Here is an 18,135-nt window from a genome sequence, read left to right as displayed (position 1 = left end):
CTACGGGCGCGTATTCTCAAAACAACATTTCGAATTCGGTCCCTACTCAGCAACGTCGGGACTATTTCAATTTGCCGATTGACACAGTGAACTGTACGGGATAAAGATAAAAAAAAGATAGTCGAGTGTATGTCTCATTTCTGTTTCTATTGGTACAGTCAGTACCAAAAATAAGATGAACTTTTAATTTTTTTTAAATGCCTAAATATTGTACATAAGCAGATCAATAAAATATGCGCTAGAATTTTATGAATATCGTATAAAGTTGAAGTTAGTTGAATATACATATATAATGGTATAGTTATGTAAGGGTTTTATAAAACCATGGACACATTCATGGACTTTTTATATTGACCGTTTTACGTATTAGATTGATTCTCTCGGTCTTACTACTAAAAAAATTAAACCTGCGATACACAGGTGTTTTTTACGGGTGAAAATGGTATAGTAACCCCGCCTGCGCTAACGGGATACGCTGGCGGAGCACCAGTGAAGGGTGATAGATGAGAATGAAAACAGGTCAGTTAGCCCATCATGATGAATTCATCAGGAATTAACCATGATAGTTTCTAGGAAGAACCACGAGGAGGTCGACCTGGTGCGATAGACAGGTGTTAAATATTTGTTTCGATATTTTACTATAAATCGTGTCTAACGACTATTTGTTTCTATACAAATTAAATTCAAAATAAAAGAAAGATGTTTAAACTAATTAATTTTGTAGATAATCTATCTATCCTATTTAAGAGCTGCGCTCTTGTCGGTGGAGCTCTTGCCACTCACTACGATTTTCAGCGAGTCTCGTCACCTCTTGATACGACATGACACCAAGTCCTTCCTTGATCTGCCTGATGTAACTGTCACGGTCTCCCTCTTCCCCTCTTTCCTTCTATCGTACCTTCCATTATAATGTTCATAAGTTCGTCGTGTCGTATCAAGTGTCGCAACATTTTTCCCCTTCTGTCCTCAATAGTTCTTGTTAATAGTCGTAGATAATAATCTATAGATTTTGGCGTATATAATTATAGATAAAAATAAAACATTATTATATCGATTAACTATCGGGGGGAAAACGATTGTTAACAATGGAGTTTGACAGCCCCATTGCTAGCAATATGCCCTACATACAGTCGATTTGTAGGGCATATTGTTTTTTTTTTGTTTTGTGCTTTTTTATTTTCATTCTTTTATTGTGTATTATGTGTATGTTTTTGTTTTATATTTTTTTTTATTGTAATTTGTGTGCTGTAAGTAGTGTAAATAAATTATCTATCTATCTATTTACTTTTATTTCATATCAAATGTTTTGTTATTATTAGCCTTACGTTTGTGGTTTTAGTACAGTATTCTGCAACTTTCTTCGGCATTTTTTCTTTTGTGTTCCGCTTTATTCTCTTAGTAGCTTCTTATAATATATTAGAGTGGACACACCGTTTTGTTTCTGTGTGGACTGCGTCAAAATGGCTTCAAGTGTGACGAAATTAATATGGGCCAACATGGGAGTAAAACGTTAATTGCAAAAGAATAATTAAAAAAATCTATTCAGAATTAACGAAACTATTTCAAAACTATAAGTAGTTTTATTTGTATACATGTGGGCGTGTGTGTGTATGTGTGTGTGTATGTAAATAAGACTGGTCAAGTGGAAATTGAACACTCTCATTGAGGGATCAGTATTTTTTATTTATTTATCGACAAAGTGTTTAAGGAATAACAACGCATGAGGGTATCATGGGCGAAACAGTATACTCTGTTATGTCCACGGTATTGCTCATGTCTATAGGCGACGGTTACCACTTTCCATCAAGTTCACTTGATGGAAAGTGGTAACCGTTTGTTTGCCATTCTAAGTTGTATAAAAATTATCTAGCTTATAAACAAAGCAATCTTTAATAGGGGGACAATGTCGCATCATACTTCTAAGAATTCTTTTCCACCATTTTGGTACGGAACCCTAAAATAACGTCGAACTGACAACCTCCTTTTGAAGCCGCATATTTTGTTAGTAACCATGTAATCCACCGTACCACTACTGGCGACTTCGAGATGAACACATGTTTGTTTAAAATAAATCATGCGTTAAATACGAACAGGCGGACTTACACAACTGTCCGTTTATTCTGTGGACTTAATATATTTGTTTTAACTTTCTATTTATATTGCTTGTTTAATAAGCTTGGCTAATATGGGCACCGATCCAGTATCTATATATTGGGTTCCTCTGGACATTGATGACGGAAAAAGGTCATCACCCATTTCGATATCGCCAATATCGGTCGCATATATATTTTATCAGAGGGAGACTTTGTAACAAAAGTCGATTGCTTGAGTACCTCTGTCCCATTCGTGTTTCTACCGTGAAGCAGTTGTGTTTGCATGGCTGTGTTTCGGTTTGAAGGGTGGGAAGGAATGGCAACGCATGGGGTGTATCATGGGCGAAACAGTATACTCTGTTATGTCCATGCTACTGCTCATGTCTATAGGCGACGGTTACCACTTTCCATCAGGTGGGCCGTCAGTTTGTTTGCCATTCTAAGTTGTATAAAAAAAATGTTATATGTTTGGCATCCAATATTATTTTTTAGATTTATACTTTGGATTTATATTTTGGATGGATACTTTTAACATATTCGTTAATGGACCAATATATAGATATTGCTATATATTACCCATTCCTATTTTGTTTGATAGATGAAAATGGTATGGTAACCCCGCCCGCGCTAACGGGATACGCTGGCGGAGCACCAGTGAAGGGTGATAGATGAGAATGAAAACAGGCCAGTTAGCCCATCATGATGAATTCATCAGGAATTAACCATGATAGTTTCCAGGGGGAATCGCGAGAAGGTCGACCTGGTTGGGTATATTGCTAGCAATGGGATTCTTAATCTCCATTACTAACAATCCCTTTCCCCCCCTACCCACCCTTATTATTTAGATTAGATGATTTCGTACGTGCTTGACGTATTAGTTACTGATAAATATTTGTCTCGAATTATTTGATTGCCTAAGATTAGATAAAAAATGTTATAGACTAGCTATGTCCCGCGGCTTCACTCGTGGTCGTATTATGATATCTAATCGTCTATAAATAATAAGTATAAATAATTTTCTATACCAATTATATGGTCAGTAAATTGGTTTTCAGATACTTTTGCAATCGGAGGGTCTACCATGAAATATTTTTCATGAATTCGGGGTCGAAAGAAATACGAATTTGATGTTAGAATTACATAATAAGAAGAAGCAAGTAAGGGAACTAAATGATCGAGGGTTATGCAGTAACGTTCCTCTAAAAACATAACCAAAGCTTTTCTTTTTGTATACAATTTAGAATGGCAAACAAGCTGACGGCCCACCTGATGGAAAAAAAAAAGATATAATTAAATTATCTCTGAAAAGGTAGCAAAAGGTATCGATATACCTGAGAGTAGACAGATAGATAACATAATCAACACTCATATCACTGAATATGACATTTCTACTAGTTTTAACTCACGACTCCGTTCGCGTGATTGGAATATTAATAATCGGAATCAAAAAACAACCTATGTCCTTCTACATTCCAAATAGCAGGTATATGTATGCCAATTTTAAGAACAGTCACGACTCTTATTTTGTACCAGCTGTTGCCCGCGACTTTGTTGTGCGTTTCCGTTGTTTTTCGTAAAATAAGTAGCCTATGTCCTTCCTCACGGTTCAGTGGTTTTGTTGTAACAAACACATTTCCCTTCACTGCTCTGCTCCTATTAATCGTAGCGTGATGAAAATTATACTATAACCTGCCCAGGAGAATGAAGAATAATTGTACCAAGTTTCGTTAAAATCCGTCGAGTAGTTTTTATTTCTATAACGAACGAATATTTTTGGCATCAGTATCGATCACTAATCACCCCATGATAGTTATTTTGGAAATATATTTCATGTACAGAATTGGCCTCTCTACAGATTTATTGAAGGTAAAATTAAAAATGTCGTGTGTTCTCCGCTTAAAAAACTACATTTGCTTAAAACTAATTCCACTTGAAAACGCAAAAATAATTAGAAATTATTTTGTTCATACTCCCGCCAAAACAGCTCGAGCATATATAGTCTATATTATTGACCTATTTGTCTATCTTGCTCTAACATATAGTTTATTATATTTTCTTTCTTTCATATTGTCAACCTATACGCTTTATGATCTAAGTATGGTTACATGTAATAAGATACATTAAACTGAGTGTAGGGCAATAAATTTAAGACCTTGCTCAGTGCGGGGTCTTTCAGTGCAAGCAAAACTAATTTCCGTAGCACTTAGCAGTGGAGGGAATATAAATACATTATATATGATATATATCTAATTATATATTCATAGTTACTTTATGCGGTGTCGGAGAAAAATACTTCTTTCATTCCGGGATATCGTAAAAGGCAATTGAGGAAATAAGGAACAAAGTGTAGTTAGTGGCTTTTATTTCTTTTTTTTTTTATTATTTTAGTAGGTATACACTAGTGCAAGAAAATATAAAAGAGAAACATATAAAAATCATTTGTTTAGCGTAGTTTTTGTTTTTATTTTTTATATATTTTTTTTTATTTATATGAATGGCAATGGAATGGAAACCTGCTCTAATGGTGTTCGCTGGCGTGGTACCAGTGGGGGATGATAGGTGAAGATAAAAAGGCAGATCAGTTAGCCCATCGTGATGAATACACCTGGAATTTTGTACGATGGTTTCCAGGAGAGACTATGGAGAGGTTAACCTGACCCTACATTGCTAATAATATAACAGATAGTCTGTTATTTTTAATAGATGATAATGGAATGGTAACCCCGCCTGTGCTAACGGTATACACTGGCGGGGCACCATTGAGAATGAAAATTAGTGAAAATGAAAGAGCAGGTCAGTTGGCCCATCGTGATGGATACATCTGGAATTCAGCACGATGGTTTCCAGGCGGGACCACGTGGAGGTCGACTTGTTAGGGTATATTGTTAGCAATAGGACAGGTAGTGTGCATTACTAACAATCCCTCCCCCCCATCGACTGTTTAGCGTAGTAATAATAATAGATTATATTATTTTCATAAGAAAGATTTATGTGTTGGTATATTTAAAATTATTTTCCGGAGGGGAAAAGAGGGTTTAAAAATGCGCATATGTACTCTCAAACATGTCTTGTTTTTGCGCTGTAGCTGAAAGCTTAGCTTGCGTTCTGGGATGGACCTACTGTCCATTCTGGGGTTTTTTTTTCTGACGGATGAAAGTGGTATGGTAACCCCGCCTGCGCTAATGGGATACGCTGGCGAGGCACCAGTTAAGGGTGATAGATGAGAATAAAAACAGGCCAGTTAGCCCATCATGATGAATTCATCAGGAATTAACCATGATAGTTTCCAGGGGGAACCACGAGGAGGTCGACCTTGTTGGGTATATTGCTAGCAATGGGATTCTCAGTCTCCATTACTAACAATCCCTTTCCCCCCTGGATTAGATGTTACCTGGTATACCGCAATTTTTTTATGTTTTGCTATTCGATCTTGAGAATAATCTTAATAATTAGAAGACATGGGACTTTTATACTTAGACATAAATAGATGTTAGAAACGATTTAGTACTAAATTGTCTAAATAAACATGTATTGAACACCTGTCTATCGGAAGTTTAACTTTTTTGTGATCAAACAGTTTTTTTCTTACCGTAAATATAATAGTTTAACCTCACACTTATGAAAGTAAGAAATTATGCACACTCATTGAAATCTCTCCAAGCACAAAACAAACATTTCACAGTATGATATTGGCGGCACTGTTTTTTTTTTTTTTAAGTTGGTAAATAATTAAAGATAAATATTCACTATTCGATCGTGCGTTTTATTGCTGTCGAGTTAGGCGCTTTTTCTACTGGCACCTCACCGGTAAGTCGACGCGGGCGCACAAGGCCGATGCGCGTGCGCAGATGACGGAGGCTGTCGTTATCACGAGACGATTGTGACGGTGATGCGACCGCACGACGGTAATGGTGGAGACATTACTGAAGTTGTTTTTCCAATTACAATCGATGTTTTCCTTGTAATAGAAAAAGAGGTGCTTTCTGTCATGCAGTGTTCGTTAATTTTAAACCGATTTTGATTATTCTTTTTTTATATGGCAGGGTTCGCCGTGACGTGTTACGATAGATAGATAGATAAATACGTTGAGTTATCTATGACGAAGGTAAATTAAAAAAAAAAGTACAACTAAACAAATGAACGGTCCCGTGTGATCCCAGTATAGAATAGGCTACCCCTTCCTTTTCCGTGGCTGTCGTAAATGGTGACTAAGGGAGGGCGAGAGATGGGCAGCAGCGTCCTCTTAAAACATTTTTTATTTCTTTTTACAACTTAGAATAGCAAACAAGCTGACGGCCCACCTGATGGAAAGTGGTAACCGTCGTCTATAGTCATGAGCAGTACCATGGACATAACAGAGTATACTGTTTCGCCCATGATATCCCCCCATGCGTTGTCATTCCTAAGGACTCAGATGTAATTCCTCTGTACCCTGTAAATTTACGCCATATTCCACCCTTCAAACCGAAATACAGCCATGCAAACATAACTGATCCATGGTAGAAACATGAATGAAACCTGAATAAATAAATAATCATTTATTTAGGTATTGCAATATATATTCATTATCTTGCATATCATTATAACAAATTGGTTTTGCCTGTTTGCCTTTTATTACTAAGTAACTGCTAAATAATCTGTCACTGTGGTTCCGATCGATTGGTAAGGCCTTGTAGCAGCACTATAAAATAGCTATTGAGGTAGGCATTTACTTGCATGGCTGTCTCAAGTTCAAGGTGACATGACAATGAAATTATGGTGTAGGAAGACATACCACTTATGGTAACATACGAGAGTTACTATGCATGTCACAGTGTATTTTGTGACAGCCGTAGTACAATATCTGTATATAAGTTTTCTATTTTAAGAAATAAGAGAAAGAGAAGCAAAAAAAATTTTTTTATTTATTTTTTTGTGTTCTAATATCGCGTAAAATCGACTTATTGTACGAAATTCGAAATGGTTTTTACTTGTAATCTATACTTATAATAAATCTGTAGAGAGGCCAATTCTGTACATGAAATATATTTCCAAAATAACTATCAGGGGGTGATTAGTGATCGATACTGATTCCAAAAATGCAATCAGTAAAATTTTTGTCTATCTTTCTGTATGTTCGTTATAGAAACAAAAACTACTCGACGGATTTTAACGAAACTTGGTACAATTATTCTTCGTACTCCTGGGCAGGTTATAGTATACTTTTCATCATGCTACGATCAATAGGAGCAGAACAGTGAAGGGAAATGTTGAGAAAACGGGAGAAGTTACTCCATTTTTTAAACGGTTTTATTTAGCTCGACCCGTACGGTATTTATTTATTTGGGTCAAAATTAAAAATTGGAATTTAAGCACCTTCCCGTTGTCAGATTGATCTGAAATTTGGTACACACATTTCATTTAGATGACAATACAATATAATAAAATCAATAACATTATTTTAGGAAATATGTAAATATATGACGATGAGGTATTTGGTGGGTATGCCAGTAGATAAATTAAAGTCTGACTTACTGTTGTAAAATGTTTAAATACGTTCACACAATGTTCACAACTCACATAAACACATAAACACAGAAGGAGAAAGATTATACAAGCACAGATATATACATTACAAGATCTAGGACACAAACAAAGATAATAATTAGCGAGCATATATATATTAAATAAGCGAAAGCGACATTCAAATATTAAAACAACTGTCCAGCAAAGCGGTAGTTTTCGACTGCACGTTTTCATTACCTCTATACGATTTTAGACCAGCCGGCACGATTTACCGTGTGTAAGATATATAAATAAATATATGTGAATAAATATTTGTAAATAAATAAATTAAATATAATATTAATTGTGCAAGTCATTTACAATATATAAATAAATATTTGTAAATAAATAAACAAAATTATATTAAATATGTAAGTCACCTACACCACCCCCCACCAGAGACCGTCAAGGGCGATAAAAATCTGTAAATTTGACACGCCGCCCAGAACGAGTAGTACGATCTTTTTGGATTTCTGGTAGGGATTCTTGTTCCTGGTCTGCTAATATGAAAGCCGGTTTCAATCGGTCTATGGAGACCGTAACTTCTTTATTTTTATGTAAAATTTTGAAAAATTTTTCCCCCCTTATTATCACCTTATGCGGACCAGAATAAGCGGGTTGAAGTGAACCACGTGATGCGTCTTCACGTAGGAAGACGTGATCACTAGTATCTAGTTCTTTATGAACAAAACATTTTGGGGTACTATGATGTGAAGTGGGTACTGGACGTAAATGTTCAGCTATTTTTCTCAGGCGGGCGGAAAATTCAGAAATGTCTGTGGTTCCGGGTACGTTGGCTTCAAAAAATTCACCGGGAAGTCTCAAAGGCTCACCGTATACTAACTCTGCAGACGATGCCTGTAGATCCCCTTTAAAGGCGGTTCTGACGCCGAGCAGGACCCATGGCAGAGATTCTGTCCACTGATTATTAGCATGACATACTATTGCCGCTTTAAGTTGTCTGTGGAAGCGTTCCACGAGACCGTTGCATTGTGGATGGTAAGCTGTTGTCCGTTTATGTTCAAAACCGGTCAATTTAGATAGGCTTTCGAACAGAGCCGATTCAAACTGTCGCCCACGGTCAGTTGTAATGACTGTAGGACAACCAAAACGGGCAATCCAGGACGACAGCAAGGCTTTGGCAACGGTCTCGGCAGTAATGTCTTCTATCGGTACTGCTTCTGGCCATCGTGTAAAACGATCTACAGCAGTTAGACAATACCGATAGCCTTGCGAGATTGGGAGTGGACCCACCAGATCTATATGAATCTGTGTGAAACGCGCACGTGGTAAGTTGAATTTACCAGGAGGGGCTGTTATGTGCCGATTAATTTTTGCACGCTGACACGAAATGCAGGCGCGTGCCCAGTCCCTACAATCTTTTCTAACTCCCGGCCAGACAAACCGTTCCGCGACTAATTTGGCGGTAGCGTCTGCGCCTGGGTGGCTTAAGGAATGCAAGCTATCGAAAACTTGCTTCCGAAAAATCTTTGTAACAAAAGGCCTGGAGGTCGCTGTACTGACGTCGCAATACAAAGGTAAGTGACTTCCAGGTACTGTTAGTTTTTCGAAATGCAAAGATGAACCTTCCTTGATTAGTTTTGCTAACTCGGGGTCCGAGACTTGACTTTCAGCTAACTGTTCTAGGCTTACAGGTGCGCTCAGCTCATCAATGCGTGACAAAGTGTCGGCCACGACATTGTCCTTACCAGATATGTGACGAATATCGGTGGTAAACTGAGATATAAAATCTAGATGTCTATACTGCCTAGGCGAGCAGTTTGTCTTCCTTTCATGGAATGCAAAACTAATCGGCTTGTGGTCAGTATACACAATGAAATGCCTAGCTTCGAGCATGTGTCGGAAATATTTAATAGCCTCGTATATTGCAAGCAGTTCTCTGTCGTAGGGTGAATATTTTTCTTGTGAAGGACTTAGCTTCCGAGAGAAGAAAGCTAAAGGCTCCCATAACCCATTTGTAAGCTGTTGTAAAACAGCACCCAACGCCTTATCAGATGCATCTGTCACCAGTGCAAGTTTAGCAGTGCAGTCTGGATGTGCTAATAATGCAGCGTTGGATAGTTCATCCTTGCAAGCTTCGAAAGCTGCTAGAGTATCAGCTGTTAGACTAATTGGATGTGATCCTTTAACCGCACCAGTCAGTAAAGCATTTAGAGGGGCTTGGGTTTTAGCAGCTTGAGGAAGAAATCTCCTGTAAAAATTGAGCATACCCAAAAATCTCCTCAACTGACGTACATTAGTGGGAGCAGGAAAGTCTTTAATTGCTTGCACTTTAGAGTCTAATGGTCTGGTGCCGCGCTCCGAGATACTGTAGCCTAGAAAGGTTACCTCTTGGGCCCCGAAGACACATTTAGACGTGTTTAAAAGCATCCCATAATCTTTCAGCCTGGCAAAGACCATACGAAGATGTTCTTCGTGCTGCGCTTCGCTCCTAGAAAAGATTAAGAAGTCGTCAAGATAACAATAGACGAAATCAAGTCCCCTGGTCATCTCGTCCACAAACCTTTGAAAGGTTTGACCAGCATTCCTAAGACCAAAGGTCATAAATGGGAACTCGAATAACCCAAATGGTGTTGTTATCGCCGTTTTCGGTATATCTTGCGGGCTGACAGGTATCTGATTATAGGCCTTGACGAGATCTAGCGTGCTAAAAAATTTGCAGCCTGAAATGCTATGGGAAAAGTCATGAATGTGCCTAATTGGATATCTGTCAGGCACGGTACGGGCGTTAAGCATTCTATAGTCCCCGCATGGACGCCAACCGTTGTCCTTCTTTGGCGCTAAATGAAGAGGCGACGACCAAGGGCTCTCCGAAGGTCGGGCTGTGCCGCTATTAATCATCGACTGGAACTCCTGTCGAGCAATTTTAAGTTTATCGGGTGCTAAACGACGGGGTGAGCTAGCTACTGGAGGACCTGGGGTCGTGCGAATATGGTGAACAGTGTTATGTGGTGTGGCGTGATGTGTACCAGCTGGTCTAGTGATTTCCGGAAACTCGTTAAGAATTTTGTGATACTGAGAATCACCAGTCAAGACTTTCACAGAGTGGACATCTTTACAATTTGCAAAAGTAGCTACTGAAGCTATAGATGTAGTGTTATCTATAAGTTTTTTATTGCGACAATCAACTATTAGATTATAAAATTTTAAAAAATCTACACCAATAATAGGTTTTGTTACATCAGCAACAACAAAGCGCCAGCTGTAATCTCTATGCATGCCAAGATTTAAATTTAAATGTACATAACCATAAGTAAATATGTTTGAGCCATTGGCTGCACACAACTCAAAATTTGTCCGAGCACGACGATCACGTAGCGCCGACCGAGGGAAGACACAGAGGTCGCTACCAGTGTCGACCAAAAACTGCAACTTCGAATGTCTGTCGGTGACGAACAGGCGACCAGTAGTGGAAGACGGGCAATCGTCAGCCGCCATTATCGATTGCCCATGGAGTTTTCCGCTTGATAGTCGCAGGGGCGGACGCAGTGACTTGCCTTGTCCCCAAATTTACCGTGATACCAGCATATTGGAAATTTGCGGTAATTAGATTGGGACCGCTGATTCGACCGGGATCTGCTACGCGTGGTACGTCTTGAAGATCGCTGCTGGGATCCTCTGCTTCCTTGTGTCGTGAGACTTTGAAGTTGTCTCCGAAGTTCAGCAATCTCCCTTCTCAGGTCGCCAATTTCAGTGCAAGAAGACGCTTGGTTTAATGAAGCGACTCTAGGCGTTGATGTTGTAAGATCGTTTACCCTGTCTGCTAAGTCTGCTAAGTCGTCGAGATGAGCAGAAGTAGGTTGTCCCGCTAGCACAGTTTGGATACCGTGGGGTAGACGGCTGATCCAAATAGTTTTAATGAAGTCGTCTGGAACGTCTACCCCAGCGAGTCCTTTTAAATGGCGAAGGAACTGCGATGGCTTCCTGTCTCCGAGCTCCTCATGCATTAACAATTGTTTGAGTTTATTCTCATTCGAAGCTGTGAGTCTTTTGATGAGTTCAGCCTTAAGTTTTTCATATTTATGAGTCGCTGGAGGATTAATGATGATATCCTTCACTTCTCTGGAATACTTATTATCTAATTGGCTAATTACGTAATTAAATTTGGTTGCGTCGTTTGTAATGCCAGATATTGAAAATTGTCCTTCTACTTGGGCGAACCAAATTTCCGGTTCCTCAGGCCAAAATGGAGGTACACGAATCGCAACTTTATATACTTCCGATCCATCATGAGACCCACGAGAAAAATCTCGTCCGTCATTATTCTCGTCCGTGTTGACATTGGACCTGCGCCCTCCACGTTGCATAGCGCCTTGCTGCGCGTCTAGAGATTCTTTTTCCATGTTCTAACGGGGTCACCAGTTTAGGAAATATGTAAATATATGACGATGAGGTATTTGGTGGGTATGCCAGTAGATAAATTAAAGTCTGACTTACTGTTGTAAAATGTTTAAATACGTTCACACAATGTTCACAACTCACATAAACACATAAACACAGAAGGAGAAAGATTATACAAGCACAGATATATACATTACAAGATCTAGGACACAAACAAAGATAATAATTAGCGAGCATATATATATTAAATAAGCGAAAGCGACATTCAAATATTAAAACAACTGTCCAGCAAAGCGGTAGTTTTCGACTGCACGTTTTCATTACCTCTATACGATTTTAGACCAGCCGGCACGATTTACCGTGTGTAAGATATATAAATAAATATATGTGAATAAATATTTGTAAATAAATAAATTAAATATAATATTAATTGTGCAAGTCATTTACAATATATAAATAAATATTTGTAAATAAATAAACAAAATTATATTAAATATGTAAGTCACCTACAATTATAAATCTAAGATGGCCGCCGATACAAAATGGCGGATTACATATTTTTCCTTAACCCCCGCAATATGGGTATCAAATGAAAGGGCTACACTAGTAAAACACGATGATTATGTCAAAATTTAAAATTCAAGATGGATGCCGTTCCAATATGGCGGACTAGGTACATATTTTTCCACAACCACCACAATATGGGTATCAAATAATAGGACTACACTGAGACACCCAGACACTAGACACTCGGACACTAGACACTCAGACGCTAGACCCTCAGACACTAGACACTCAGACACCCAGACCCTAGACACACAGACACTAGACACTCGGATACAAGACACTCAGACACTAGACACTCGGACACTAGACACTCAGACACTAGACACTCGACACTCGACACTCAGACACTAAACACCAGACACTAGACACTCAGACACTCGACGTTCAGACACTAGATACTAGACACTAGACACTCGACACTCGACACTCGACACTCGACACTCGACGACACTCGACACTCGACACTCGACACTCGACACTCGACACCCGACACTCAACACTCGACACTCAGACACTAAACACTAGACACTAGACACTCAGACACTCGACACTCAGACACTAGACACTTGACACTCGACACTCAGATACTAAACACTAGACACTAGACACTCCGACACTCGGATACAAGACACTCAGACACTAGACTCTCAGACACTTGACACTCAGACACCCAGACACTAGACACTCAGACACTAGACACTCGAAACTCGATACTCGACACTCGACACTCGACACTCGACACTCGACACTCGACACTCGACACTCGACACTCGACACTCGACACTCGACACTCAGACACTCGACACTCGACACTCGACACTCGACACTCAGACACTCAGACACTCAGACACTAGATACTCAGACACTAGATACTCAGACACTAGACACTCGACACTAGACAATCAGACACCCAGACACTAGACATACAGACACTAGACACTCGGATACAAGACACTCAGACACTAGACTCTCAGACACCCAGACACTAGACACTCGGACACTCGACACTGGACACTTGACACTCAGACACTAAACACTAGACACTCAGACACAAGACACTCAGACACAAGACACTCAGACACTAGACACACATCTCACCAGATGGATGGTGATGATGTGGTCTTAGACGAAGCTTGTGGACCCGAGAATAGCCTATTCACAATTGCTTTAAATTAGTTGTGATTATTTTTATTAAACGGTTTTTTAAACGGTTTTATTTAACTCGACCCGTACGGTATTTATTTATTTGGGTCAAAATTAGAAATTGGAATTTAAGCACCTTCCCGTTGTCAGATTGATCTGAAATTTGGTACACACATTTAATTTAGATGACAATACAATAATAAAATCAGTAACATTATAAATCTAAAATGGCCGCCCATACAAAATGGCGGATTACATATTTTTCCTTAACCCCCGCAATATGGGTATCAAATGAAAGGGCTACACTAGTAAAACACGATGATTATGTCAAAATTTAAAATTCAAGATGGACGCCGTTCCAATATGGCGGACTAGGTACATATTTTTCCACAACCACCACAATATGGGTATCAAATAATAGGACTACACTGCAGAATACTGTCATTATGTCAAAATTTCAAATTCAAGATGGACGCTGTTACAAAATGGCGTATTAGGTGGGGGCATGATTAGTCGTATCGAGAACAGTTGCGTCTAAGATTGTGTGACGTTAGAGGGGCAGATAAAAAAAAATAGGTAATTAGATACCTCGTTAGTAAGCGGTAGTTATACCACCCAAGTTAAGGTAATAGGTTAAAACGTGCCGAGGACTGTATGGCATTAGGGTGGATAAAAATGTAATGTCGTAAGCGCTTCCCCCTCAAGATTGGGCGCATCTTGTTGTATATTAAGCCTTGCCCCTTTACTGGACTGCGGGGGGGGGGTCGACCGTCAAAATGCCCCTTAATCGTGGGAACAACATGGTAACAATAAACAAAAAATACCAACAAATATAAATAAGACTGGAGGCTTACCATCAGTACTTGAAATATTTGTAGGTGCAAAAGTAATGTTGCGGTCCAACATTGACGTTACAAAAGGATTGGTAAATGACGCTATAGGCCACATTACAGAAATTTTTTGGCCTCAGTTCCGTCGAACCCAAATACGTACGAAACAGATATATCATCAGTTTTAATTGACTTTGGTACAGACGGCATGCACGTTGTTTACCCTAAAGCCATACAGTTTCCAGCAAAATTCAATTATGGTACGGCTGAAAAAAGGATGTTGCCCTTAGTTTTATCATGAGCATTCACCGTCCATAAAATGCAGGACAGCACCGTCGACCATGCAGTAGTATATTTGGGCTCAAAATGGTTTGAGGAAGGACAAGCATACGTGGCTCTAAGTCGAGTCAAGTTTCTGGAAGGGCTATGTATTGAGGAATTAGATTGTACTAAATTATCATGTAAGAAACCATGTAATAATGATGCACTGAATGAATTGAATAGAATGAGGAATATTCGGTAAACAATTTCACTAAATACTAAAAACAAGAAAATAAAAATCGGTAAAAAAACTTTTAAGTTAAACGGTTTTATTTTATGTGCACTGAAAACTACAAAATAAATAAATAGTTACTTACCTATCAACCTACGTAGGTGATCTCGGTCATTAATAATCTCTGATGGTAGTGGTTGTCATAACATGAACCATGTCAGCGGCCGAAAGGCAATTCATGAGAGAACACTAACACCAGGGTTTGCTTGGTAGGTAAACTAAGTAGCCCACACTATAACAAGTAGGTATTTTGACCTTCTAGTTCAGAAATATTTTAGTACTAGGCAGAATAGCTTTTAGGCATATTAGACTAAAATAAAAACGTGGGGCCCCTCTGAAATCATACCTATAGCAGAGCATATCTTATACTTTGGTAGATCATGAGCTCGGCGTTCGCTGGTGAAGCCGTAACGGCTGGTTATTGATGGTCAAAACCTCCAGTTACGATTATAGTAAGTCGATTCAGCGGACCCTGGACTCCGGAGCTATGAGGTTTCGGATGCGACCGGGATAAACCGCTAGGATGATGATGATGACGATTATAATAAGTCGATGCAATCCACACTTAGTATAGTAGAAAGTAATACAGAAATAGTTAATGGGCCCCACGTTTTTATTTTAGTCTAATATGCCTAAAAGCTATTCTGCCTAGTACTAAAATATTTCTGAACTAGAAGGTCAAAATACCTACTTGTTATAGTGTGGGCTACTTAGTTTACCTACCAAGCAAACCCTGGTGTTAGTGTTCTCTCATGAATTGCCTTTCGGCCGCTGACATGGTTCATGTTATGACAACCACTACCATCAGAGATATTAATGACCGAGATCACCTACGTAGGTTGATAGGTAAGTAACTATTTATTTATTTTGTAGTTTTCAGTGCACATAAAATAAAACCGTTTAACTTAAAAGTTTTTTTACCGATTTTTATTAAGCTTTCTTTGCGTGTGCAGCCTTAATGGTCACTTTTTAAAATGTAAAAATGTCCATCATGATACCCCCCCATGCGTTGCCATTCCTGAGGACTCAGGTGTTATTCCTCTGTACCCAGTAAATTCACGCCATATCCCACCCTTTAAACCGAAACACAGCCATGCAAACACAACTGCTTCACGGTTGAAACACGAATGGCACAGAGGTACCTAAACAATCAAAGTTGTATAAAAAAACAAACACACTTACCGTTTCGAAGCTCCTCTAAGCACTGTAATCATATTTTGAATATAACAGTTGAATATAACAGTTGAATCTAACAATAAAACAACATTGACACTGAATTTTATTGGATTGCAATCAGTATACTGTTATCACTGTAGGACTTCAGAATCGTTTGGTTTAATCATGAATGAATCACTAAATATAGACACAGTTGATTATATGTGCTTGTTTATGATGTGGAAAGATAATACTGACTTCATGGTGTCGTGGTGGGCATAGTTTTTCCATAAATGGAGTCCCAGTTTCGGTAAAAGAACAGGTATTTTTTTAGGATTGATTGTTAACTTCTGTGCTGTGCTTTAGTTATAACATATAAGTATTATTACTTAATTAATAATTTATTTCTTAATTATTACTAAATAAATATTATATAAATATAAATATTTACCAGAGGGAGACTTTGTACAAAAGTCGATTGCTTAGGTATCTCTGTCTCATTCGTGTTTCAACTGTGAAGCAGTTGTGTTTGCATGGCTGTATTTCGGTTTGAAGGGTGGGATATGGCGTGAATTTACTGAGTACAGAGGAATAACACCTGAGTCCTCAGGAATGGGGACGCATGGGGGGTATCATGGGCGAAACAGTATACTCTGTTATGTCCGTGGTACTGCTCATGTCTATAGGCGACGGTTACCACTTTCCATCAGGTGGGCCGTCAGCTTGTTTGCCATTCTAAGTTGTATAAAAAAAATACTTATAAAGAATTTATAATTTATATTACACCTATATTCTTTATTATATTTGTGAAAAAGATATAAATAAATTACTATCTGGTTGAAATATTTTTCTTTCTAAAACTTGGTCGAAAACGAACCCACATTTTTCAGTTATCTGAGCTAAGAATGTCAACCTGTTAATTAATTTTATCATCATCTCTGCCATTATCTGCCCACTGCTGGACTGCATCCACTGATTCTTTTTTTTATGGATGGTTATGGAATGGTAACCCCACCCGCGCTATCGGTATACACTGGCGGGGCACCAGTGAAGGATGATAGGTGGGGATGAAGTAGGTCAGTTAGCCCATCGTGACGAATTCAACAAGAATTGTTCACGATGGTTTCCAGGGGGAACCACATGGAGGTCGACCTAATAAGGCATATTGCTAGCAATGGAGCTGTCAAACTCCATTGCTAACAATCCTTTTCCCCCATCCACTGATTTTCTGCAATGCATTTGATGTCGTCACTCCATCTAATGCTAATAATTTAGGATACCCCAAAGACAGATAACATTTTTTTTAATAATATAGATTCAGTGTCTAAAATTGGCAGCAGTAAAAATGTATACAGGTGCCACAGTATAAACGAAGCATATAGAATTACTTTCAGATACTGTATAGTCTTATAGGTAGTTACATGTCTAAGAGCCACGTCTACATTTCGCGCACGCGCACTACCCGCCTTCCTCGGTCATTACCACGTCATAACCTTAAAATCAAAACAGATCTCAGATGTTGTGCTTCTTTTTTTATAAATAAAACATCGCGTACGTGTACCATTGTGTGTGTAATGAACGTGTTTCTTATTGGTCGTCACCTGAACGTAGAATCGGACCATCATTGCTGTTAGAATGGACGCCGGCGTTTATTACTAATTAGAGATTTTAGTTGAACATTTACAGTTCATACGATGAAAGTGAGAGACTACAGTTTATAAGTCTGTGTTCGTTAAAGTGATATTAGGATTAAAAAATATAATACAATAATCGAGTTCCATGAAAAGGTAAACTTATCTGTTATTTTCTAAACATTTGTAGGTTATGTTTTCTTTATAGTATGCAACGAAGAGGTTAGTTTTACACCGGCCGGTTTTTTTTAATAAAT

The 18,135-nt window shown here is 38.6% G+C and overlaps 1 protein-coding gene across 7 annotated transcripts in view; it reads right to left on the bottom strand.

Annotated features, from left to right (window-relative positions):
• Positions 1–16,321, bottom strand: part of LOC113518558 (uncharacterized) — a 142,215-nt gene extending 125,894 nt beyond the window's left edge. For 2 of the 7 annotated variants that reach the window (XM_052892862.1, XM_052892864.1), the window contains exon 1: positions 5,683–5,956. Coding sequence is in view for 1 of the 7 variants with exons in the window: in XM_052892865.1 (XP_052748825.1) it covers positions 16,275–16,306 (32 nt within the window). In the remaining 6 variants the exon portion in view is untranslated. Of the gene's footprint in view, positions 1–5,682; positions 5,969–16,274 lie in introns of those variants that run through there. The other 5 variants (XR_008252607.1, XM_052892865.1, XM_052892866.1 and 2 more) reach the window with 5 other exon arrangements.
• Positions 16,322–18,135: the final 1,814 nt, after the last annotated feature.

This window comes from Galleria mellonella, unplaced genomic scaffold, assembly GCF_026898425.1.
Source record: "Galleria mellonella isolate WM207_F2 unplaced genomic scaffold, CSIRO_AGI_GalMel_v1 utg171, whole genome shotgun sequence".
Lineage (NCBI taxonomy): Eukaryota > Metazoa > Arthropoda > Insecta > Lepidoptera > Pyralidae > Galleria > Galleria mellonella.
The sequence above is the reverse complement of the archived record's forward strand: the minus strand, read 5'-3'. Positions and strand labels throughout refer to the sequence as shown.